This window comes from Lissotriton vulgaris, chromosome 1_1 (genome assembly GCF_964263255.1).
Source record: "Lissotriton vulgaris chromosome 1_1, aLisVul1.2, whole genome shotgun sequence".
In the NCBI taxonomy this organism is placed as follows: domain Eukaryota; kingdom Metazoa; phylum Chordata; class Amphibia; order Caudata; family Salamandridae; genus Lissotriton; species Lissotriton vulgaris.
In genome coordinates, this window is record NC_141685.1 from 160,147,325 (window position 1) to 160,157,423 (window position 10,099).

At 41.5% G+C, this 10,099-nt stretch overlaps 1 protein-coding gene across 1 annotated transcript; it reads left to right on the forward strand.

Annotated features, from left to right (window-relative positions):
- The first annotated feature begins 7,485 nt into the window (after positions 1 to 7,485).
- LOC147737959 (uncharacterized) lies at positions 7,486 to 9,820 on the forward strand. Its single transcript, XM_086950413.1, has 3 exons — positions 7,486 to 7,585; positions 7,670 to 8,540; positions 9,381 to 9,820. The coding sequence occupies exons 1-3, from the start codon at positions 7,486 to 7,488 to the stop codon at positions 9,691 to 9,693; spliced, it is 1,284 nt and encodes a 427-aa protein (XP_086806539.1). The 3' UTR covers positions 9,694 to 9,820.
- Positions 9,821 to 10,099: the final 279 nt, after the last annotated feature.

A 10,099-nucleotide genomic window follows, 5' to 3' on the forward strand; every position in this document is an offset into this window, starting at 1 on the left:
ATTGATTGTGTGATTCTCGATTTCATCCATACCTACACTGGGAGACAAGACTCGTGTTAATTTAACACCCCACCATAACATCCTTTGCCTTGAAACACGTGTCGGCGGTGTGATCTGGAATAACTTTTAATGTGTATGAAATAAAGAATTTGAAGCCTAACATCTTGTTTGGATCCGTATTTTGGAAATCTACTTTCTGCAAATGAACTTTACACTTACTTAAGTGAAGCACAACTGTCAATGAACAATTTGCTCTATTGATCTCAGAACTTGTGAATGATAACAACAATCATTTAAAATGCTAAACAATTTTGAGAGTGCTTGATAGACCTGTTTTTTCCTTGGTTCTTGATATTAGCAATCCTTGCTAGTTTGACACCCCGGGTGGTGGGTGTATAACAGGACAATAGTGCACCTCATAGAAATATACTTATATAATTGACATTACACGTAGATATGGTTTGAGAGTTATACCTACTTAATGTGCGGACGCTTTCTCTCTTAGAGAAACACTACCACCAAATACCTATTTAAATAAATAAATAAATGTTCACCCTGTTCACTCTACGCCAATTAGCAAAATCCGGCCTCTCTCACTCTACCCTGAAGGTTTTTCTGGATACAGTTTCCAGATTCCAGCACGATGGCTCCAATTCTCTTTATTCTTCAAGAATTATTCAACAATGTTTAAAGGCTTATTTCAGATGTTCCCTCCAATTCGACTCCTGCCTCCTCCTTGGCATCTGAACATTGTGTTGGCACAACTCATGAAGTCCCCATTTGAGCCCATTCGTAGGGCTGATCTTAAATTCATCTCCTGGAAGACATTACTGCTTTTAGCTCTTACTTCAAGTCAGCGAGATACAAGCTTTTACTATCAAACCACCTTTTCTTCAATTCACCAAAGACACTGTGGTACTCCGCACTAATCCGGCCTTAATTCCTAAAGTTCCATCTGATTTCCACCTGAATGAGCATGTCATCTTAAAGACTTTTCCCCCTAATACACAGTTGCCAGCAGAAAAGACTTTACATTCTCTAGATGTTAAGAGATGTTTGACATTTTATTTGCAAAGAACAATCAGTATCCGTAAAACTGATCAGCTCTTCATAGCCTACGGCAGGATGCGTAAAGAACCTCCAGTTGCTAAACAGACTATTGCACGTTGGATATCTAGAGCAATGTCCTTTTGCAATCAGCAAGCAGGCAAGACACTTGAAGCAACGATTAAAGCGCACTCTACTAGAGCAGTCTCCTCTTCTACTTCTCTCTTTGCTGGTGTGCCTCTTCATCAGATTTGCAGAGCTGCGACCAAGCACTGCTGTCTGGAAGCTGCCAACAATGCTGACACTGCTGTGGGGCAAGCGGTGCTACGTAATCTTTTTAAGTAAGGTGAGCCTCTGTTTCTTACCTCCTCCTGCACACATTGTATATATGTATATTTTTCTGCTGTTGCAGATGTGTCTATTTTTACTGCTATACTGTAATATACGTATATGTATTCTCTCGTACTCTGTTTACAATGTACTTATGGCTTACTATGCACAGTTCTCGAATTACTGCTATCTACTCTGATTCAAGCATGTGAATCTGTGAAAGATACCCCAATACTGGAGAAGAACATAAGTTACTTACCTGAAACCTGTGCTTCTCCAGTATTGATATCTTTCATAGATTCCCATGTGACTCACCCACCTCCCCTCAGAGGCTCCGCTCATCTCCTTGGCTCTTATACCACACTTGTGCTAACAAATTAAAGAGCCTGAGCCTCTGAGGAGAAGGTTCCAGAGGGTGCTGTCGCCTGATTGGCTGAAGTTTGGACCATATCTAATGACTTGGACATGACTGTCGCCCTCACTCTGTCTGTCGCCCTCACTCTGTCTGTCGCCCTCACTCTGTCTGTCGCCCTCACTCCGTCTGTCGCCCTCACTCTGTCTGTCGCCCTCACTCTGTCTGTCTGTCGCCCTCACTCTGTCTGTCTGTCACCCTCACTCTCTGTCTGTCGCCCTCACTCTGTCTGTCTGTTGCCCTCACTCTGTCTGTCTGTCGCCCTCACTCTGTCTGTCGCCCTACCACAGCATCACTCAGGGGCACCACAACATCACTGCGCTACCACAGCATCACTGAACGCCACAGCATCACGCAGCGCCACCAAAACATCACTATGCGCTACCACAGCATCACTATGCGCTACCACAGCATCACTATGCGCTACCACAGCATCACTATGCGCTACCACAGCATCACTGAACGCCACAGCATCATTGAACGCCACAGCATCACTGAACGCCACAGCATCACTCAGCGCCATCAAAACATCACTCAGCGCCACCACAGCAGCAATCTGTGCAACAATTCAACAACAACTAGTTCAAATATGTTCTCTCAATGTTTCAAGCTTTATTACAAATGTCACAAAAAGATGTTAATATTTCACTTCTGTTCTTGGATTTTTGTCACAATCAAATACACTGAACATTATCTTCTCAAAAGTTATTTACAAAAGTTTAAGCAATTGCCATTATAAATTATAATAACTTTTACTTAAGTAGTAATTATTTTAAAAAATTAAAAGCCATTGTTATTTGTAATATCAATAATCTAAGTCACGTAAATACAACACATATTGCATTACAAATGCTATAGATGTCACATTTGCTAAAGTTAAAACTTTTGGCATTGTAAATGACAAAGCTATTAATTTCGCTATTTTCAAAACCAACACATAAATAAAAAAATGTGTAATTTACAATACCAATAGCTCAAACTTTCCTAATGCAAGACCTATTGCATTGCAAATGTTTGTTATAATTACAAGGGTGTGACAACACCACATAACACCGCATAAGCAACAAGTGCAGATTAAACCACAGGGTTCAAATAAACCCCCACACACACCGTAAGATTAAACCTGTACTAAACACACACGCCTCAATAACAGGTACATCATAGAAAGACTGATGTACATAATGAAGCAGACCTAGAGATACATGCATAGCACAGACACGATAAAGGTCTTGATTTAGAGTTTGGTGAGCAGGGTACTCCTTCACAAGCGTGGTGGAGTACCCTGTCCAACAAACGAATGATCTGCCTGTAAATACATCGGAAGACCATTACTTTTTAGATCAAGCAGTCTGATGTATTTTTTTCTTATTCATGACCACCAGGGAATACCTGGCAGTCGTGATGAGAATTTGTTTTCAAATGAATCCCACTTCCTGGGAGTAGATTAATCAGGGAGAAAGTTCCAAGGGTGTGAGGGTGATTAGTTATTGGTTTTTAAAAACAAACTCCAACTTTGGAAGCTTGGTTTTGAAAAACACAAAAGTTTGTGAATGGCCGTCTGAAACATCCCCAAGGGATCCATAGAATTATAGATCAACTTCCTATAGATGGTTGAGGTTGCTTTTTCGGTCTGGGGATTAGTTAGCAGCTGGTCCTCCAGTGGGGATGCATCAGGCAACTTCCCCCCTTCCCAAATGTTACCTTGCAGATTGTGACCCACCTGCAAATGTCAGAACCGTTTTTAGTCACCTAATTCATACCAACCGGACCATCAAGTTGCACCTCCACCAGAGAATGGTCTGAGATTCCCCCTGCTATGTGCGTAGCGGCCCTAAAGTCATCTTTATGGCCAGAGGGGGTGAAAAGATAGTGCAGGCATGCCAGACTACCATGTGCTGCAGACAGGTGCGTCCAGTTCTGATACCCTCTTCCGCTTTTGGGGCATTTAGGAGTATCATGAATATAGTATAGGGTCAGTTCTGTCACTCCAGTCACCGCAATGCGTGTATGCTCTGTCGTAAGTGTCTTACCCTTTCACAGGATGAGTCAGTCTTGTCTGTGTCTCTTTCCTGTTTCCCGACATTTGAATGGCACGCCCGAAGACTCGAGAGAGCAGTGACCCACTAGCAGGCTTTTGTGGAGCGCTTTTGTCCTGGATATAGTGCTGCATTCAGTAGGGCACCCAATCTCTTTTCTTTGCAGTTGCCTGAAGATCAGCAGTCCCAAGGTAGCAGTCACACCTAGCCTGTCTGTAAGTGCAGCATCCTCTGGAGGCCTTACCATCAGCAATTGAGCCCACATTGTGGCCGGCTGGACCACAGGCGTAAGCTCAGACAGGGTGTTCGACACTGGAGCAGTTGTAGTTCCTCATGGACCGCTGACACAGAGTAGTCAGAAATTCAGCAGCTTAAAGCCCAACACAGGCTCTCCAAGAAGTCAGTAGATTCAGACTCTGTTGTGTTAGGAATTTGGCAAATGCAACCTTGAATGGGCCTGTTGGCAGCACACAATCGCCCTACTGGGCCTCAACAATCACGTTGTCGTAGAGTTCTATTTTCTGCCTTGAACTGTTGGGAGAGTCTTGGCATCCCTCAGACTAGCTGGTCCTGCTGGATGGCTTTCCGGCCCGCCCTACAGATAACGAGGATGTGTCGGACCTTGCTTTTTCAAGGACAGCCTTGTCCTCCTGCTGGATAGTGAAACTCCCTTCCCTTTCTTACCCGACAAGCAGGCTTATAGGCAGACTTCTAGGCTTTTCAAGACAGTTACACAGCTTCTCCATTAAGTAATTCAGCCTGCAGGTGATGTCCCTTCAACTTAGATAAACTGTCAGGCTGACACCATCCCTGGTGCCACAGCAGGCACCTGCGTACTTTGTAGAGCACATTATTCCTTGGTAACAGAGGATTTTGAACTCTGGTATAAATGAGGGATAGATTGTCCCACTTGTATACACAACTGGCAGGCAGGAGATGGTGTTTACTCTGTCGCACTCTCACATTGCATTTATGCTACGCACACCAACACCCTAAACATGCACTTGATGTTATCGCAAAGTCTGGGCACAGGTATAGAAATGGAGCATTACATGGGTGTGTCAGTAGGACGCCACTCCACTGACCATGATGCAAAGATATCATAAGGCTATTGATCGTTACAACTGGGTGCATTGCCATCACAGCTCTAGCTGTTAAACCCATGACAGTCCTCTGCCTTAAATGATGGCACACTTGGTGTGACCCTCCAGGTCCCAGGACTGGTCCAAGATCTCTCATAGTTCCTTGTTAGAAGTTGCACAGTACTGCGGTGGCAGAAAAATCTCATGTAATTGTTTTGTGGTAGATTTAGCCCAGTAACGGGCAGTTACAGTTTTGACGCCATGTAGTGGGGAGTTGCCACGAGGAACAGATTCTTCTGCCTGTCAAACCACATGCCATTCACTATTTCATAGTGTTTTTCTGCTTTTATTTACCACTTGTTTTAAGCAGGTGGTAGATATATGCATGTGGTTGGTTGGGGGGGGGGGATCGGCGAAGCAGGGGAGGGAAGGGGAAAGATATTTCTAACAGATGGAAGAATAGTGTGTTTCCACCAGTTAGTAAAAAAAACAGCATAAGTCTTGGCTGCTTCTGCTGCACCAAGTCTTGTGGGTCTTTTCAGTCTAATTTTTCTGTCTGAAAACAAATTGTGTCCTGTTTTTCTGCACCTGGTAAATCCAGGTGCAGAAAAGCCTAACGACTGATAATCAGGTGGAATAAAATGAACACATGAAAGTACTCCTTAATTTCATTGCCCTTGATTCATACTCTGGACCATAGTTGAGGGATAGGTCTAGGCATAGTCCTCGCAACACACAATAGATTTGCATGCGGCAGAGGCCAGAGCTCAAAAGTCAGGTTACCAGATACAAGTAGGTGGTAACTCAGGGCAGGGGGAAACGCCTGTTGTCCGTGGAGGGGAAATTCCCATCCTAGAAATCTACATTAAAAATTAATTAATAGTATTCTATTTTAAATATCTTTTTGGTGCCAGTCCATATGACTTTAATGTCTGCTTTTGGGATTCTATGTTACAAGTCCATAGGGTACATGTATCCTTTCTGAGCTTAATAAAATGTTTGAAATTCTACAAATCCTCACTTATAGATCCAAGTACTCTCAGGCTACCATTCTACACTCTGCTCTGTCTGAAGAACAGCTCAACATTTTCAAAATTCTGCAATTCTGCATTGATATGGCTTGTAAATTACTTTTGGGGATATTTACATGTATTAACTATTTAATTTTAATACTATAGGTGATTGAAATTACAGACGAAGAAAGCAAGATTTAGCACCAGCCAACTGTTAGTGCCATAAGAAGGATTGTTTTGAAAAACTGAAGGACATCCAGCATTCTAAGTTTAAACAATTTCCAAAATCTAGGTGTGGCGAGGAAGTGGGAGCTGAGGAAAGTGCTATACCTGTAAGTGAAGTCTCTAATTTTGCATTTCATTAACCCAGAGCAAAGTCATATCTGTCCACACAGCATCGGAAATAGTGCCAGAAAGACCAATCACAACATCCTCATCTGAAATATTATCAGAAAGACAAATTGCCTCAGCATGACAGAATAACGTTCATCTAAAGCACGCATGATCTAAAGCATCATGTAATTCCAGAGAGGAAGCACACACTGCATAAAAGAAAGATATAACAAAAGGTTTCTTCTGCAAACCATCAAAGAAAAGACACTGAAAGAAGACTCCGAAGCTGACATGCTAACAATCAAAAGATTGGAAAATCACCTTTGTTCAACAACCATTTTTAACCAGTTATGCAAGTTTGAGACTATCTGCTTCGGGATATAACACCTCGACCCACTCTGCTCACTCTGGCGAAAACGTTAAAAATTCACCACTTTATTGTGTTGTTCATGACCATCTCAGATTGTTTCCTTTTTATTGTGTACTGTTCTGTAATTCCATGTAAATCGCCTCAACCTTATCTGTTGTGCAGGAGTGTATTTAAAACTGTTAAATATCAAAATGGATTAAATGAGCACTGTTGCGCTAGCTAATGTAAATAAATCCTTGTCTTCAGAACTACAATCCTTAACTTACACCAAACACAGAACGGGTAAAAGGAATTGATGTTCTGCGACTGATGAACAACAATATTACTGTGCATGTTCTAATGTTCTCAGTTACTGCTATTACGCCACTGCAAAAAGGTACTTCTCAGTTTAATCATTAAATATCACACTAACGCCTTATCACTGCATTGCTAAGAACCTACACAAATAGATTTGAGAAAAACTTCAGTCACAAAATAAGTTGCTGCCGGAGAGGCTATAACCAAAAGACTATTATCTGCTACAAACATTTCGACCGGTGTTACAGGGCTGCATCCAGAAATATTTTGCTCAATTCAAGTGTTAAGAAGATTACACACAATATCTTTTAGAGATAAATGCTGAACATTATCTAAACAAGCCCGACTCTAAAATCGGGTTCACTCTTACCGTGGCATATAAGCAAGAGAAAACTAAATGTAGAGATATTAACTCTAGGAATGCACCTTTTAAAAACACGGGCTGTGAGAACAATTTCAGTGTTCAAACCCACTTCAATCAAAGCAAAATAACCCAAGTTGGGGAAAAAGTTACCTGTGCCAAAACAGATTAAGCCATAAATCTCATCTCACTGAATTTGAGAGAATGCACACTGGGAAAATCCTCTCTCAGTGCTCTGAATGCCCAAAAAGTTTCAGCTGTAAATCTAATCTCACTACGCATATGAGAATCCACACTGGGGAAAAACCTAATCAGTCCTCTGAATGCCGGAAAAGGTTTAGTTTCAAACCGCAACTTTATCGTCATGCATTAACCCCCTCTGTGGAACACCCTAATCAGTGCTCTGAATGCCAAAAAAGTTTCAGCAGTAAATATTATCTCACTGAACATATAAGAATCCACACTGGGGACAAACCTTATCAGTGCTCTGAATGCCAGGAAAGGTTTTATAACAAACAAAGTCTTTCTCGACATGTAATAACCCACTCTGCGGAAAAACCTTACCCGTGCTCTGAATGTCAGAAATATTTCAGTGAAAAAAGAGAACTTACTGTACATACAAGGACCCACACTGGGGAAAAACCTTATCAGTGCTCTGAATGCCAGAAATGTTTCAGTGAAAAAAGCCATCTCACGCAGCATATGAAATCCCACACTGGGGAAAAACCTTATCAGTGCTCTGAATGCCAGAAAAGGTTTTGTAAAAAACAAAGTCTTTCTCTACATGTATTAACCCACACTGGCGAAAAACCTTATCAGTGCTCTGAATGCCAGAAAAGGTTTTGTAGAAAACAAAGTCTTTCTCTACATGTATTAACCCACACTGGGGAAAAACCTTACCAGTGCTCTGAATGTCAGAAATATTTCAGTAAAAAAATAGGACTTATTATACATACAAGGACCCACACTGGGGAAAAACCTTATCAGTGCACGGATTGCCAGAAATGTTTCAATACCCAAACCGAGCTCACTCGGCATAGAAGAACCCACACTGGAGAGAAACCTTATCAGTGCCCGGAATGCCATAAATGTTTCATTGACAAAAACAGTCTCACTCATCATATAAGAACCCACACTGGGGAGAAACCTTTTCAGTGCTCTGAATGCCAAAAATGTTTCAGTGTAAAAATCAGACTCACTAAACATACAAGAATCCACACTGGGGAAAAACCATATCAGTGCTCTGAATGCCAGAAAAGGTTTTGTAATAAACAAAGTCTTTCTAATCATGCAGTGACCCATTTTTTGGAACAACCTTATCAGTGCTCTGAATGCCAAAAAAGTTTCAGCAGTAAATTTTATCTCACTGAACATATAAGAATCCACACTGGGGACAAACCTTATCAGTGCTCTGAATGCCAGGAAAGCTTTTATAACAAACAAAGTCTTTCTCGACATGTAATAACCCACTCTGTGGAAAAACCTTACCAGTGCTCTGAATGCCAGAAATATTTCAATGAAAAAAGAGACCTTACTGTACATACAAGGACCCACACTGGGGAAAAACCTTATCAGTGCTCTGAGTGCCAGAAATGTTTTAGTGAAAAAAGCCATCTCACGCAGCATATGAAAACCCACACTGGGGAAAAACCTTATCAGTGCTCTGAATGCCAGAAAAGGTTTTGTAAAAAACAAAGTCTTTCTCTACATGTATTAACCCACACTGGGGAAAAACCTTACCAGTGCTCTGAATGTCAGAAATATTTCATTAGAAAAATAGGACTTATTATACATACAAGGACCCACACTGGGGAAAAACCTTATCAGTGCACGGATTGCCAGAAATGTTTCAATACCCAAACCGAGCTCACTCGGCATAGAAGAACCCACACTGGAGAGAAACCTTATCAGTGCCCGGAATGCCATAAATGTTTCATTGACAAAAACATTCTCAATTATCATATAAGATCCCACACTGGGGAGAAACCTTTTCAGTGCTCTGAATGCCAAAAATGTTTCAGTGTAAAAATCAGACTCACTGAACATACAAGAATCCACACTGGGGAAAAACCATATCAGTGCTCTGAATGCCAGAAAAGGTTTTGTAACAAACAAAGTCTTTCTAATCATGCAGTGACCCATTTTGTGGAACAACCTTATCAGTGCTCTGAATGCCAGAAATGTTTCAATGAAAAACGCAATCTCACGGTGCATATAAGAACCCACACTGGGGAAAAACCTTATCAGTGCTCTGAATGCCAGAAATGTTTCAGTTTAAAAAATAGTCTCACACGGCACATAAGAATCCACACTGGGGAAAAACCTTATCAGTGCATTGAATGCCACAAATGTTTCAGTGAAAAAAGTAATCTCACACTGCATATAAAAACCCACACTGGGGAAAAACCTTAGGAGTGCTCTGAATGCCCAAAACATTTCAACCGTAAATCACTTCTAACTGCACATGTGAGATTCCACACTGAGGAAAAACCTTATCAGTGCTCTGAATGCCAGAAATGTTTCAGTGACAAAAGAAGTCTTTCTCGACATACAATAACCCACACTGGGGAAAAACCTTATCCATGCTCTGAATGTCAAAAATGTTTCAAAATCATTCAAAAAACATGTGGATGTCATCTGCCTGCAATTCCTGACATCTTGGGTATTTTGGTGGCGGGGAGAGGGCGAACTTCCCGATTTTATAAGGAGTGTAGTAAAGCCTATTGACCACGAAAAAATGGTTCTTTTTCAGACAGGCAGGCTTTATATGTTTGTATAGTGTCTTCAAAGATGGTTCAAGCATGCCCTCTGCCTGTGG

Coding starts and splice junctions, on each gene's coding strand:
- LOC147737959 (XM_086950413.1), top strand. CDS start 7,486: ATGCACACTGGGAAAATCCTCTCTCAGTGCTCTGAATGCCCAAAAAGT. Junction 7,586..7,669: donor GAGAATCCACACTGGGGAAA/AACCTAATCAGT, acceptor CCTCTGTGGAAC/ACCCTAATCAGTGCTCTGAA. Junction 8,541..9,380: donor TGCTCTGAATGCCAGAAAAG/GTTTTGTAATAA, acceptor ATGCCAGAAAAG/GTTTTGTAACAAACAAAGTC.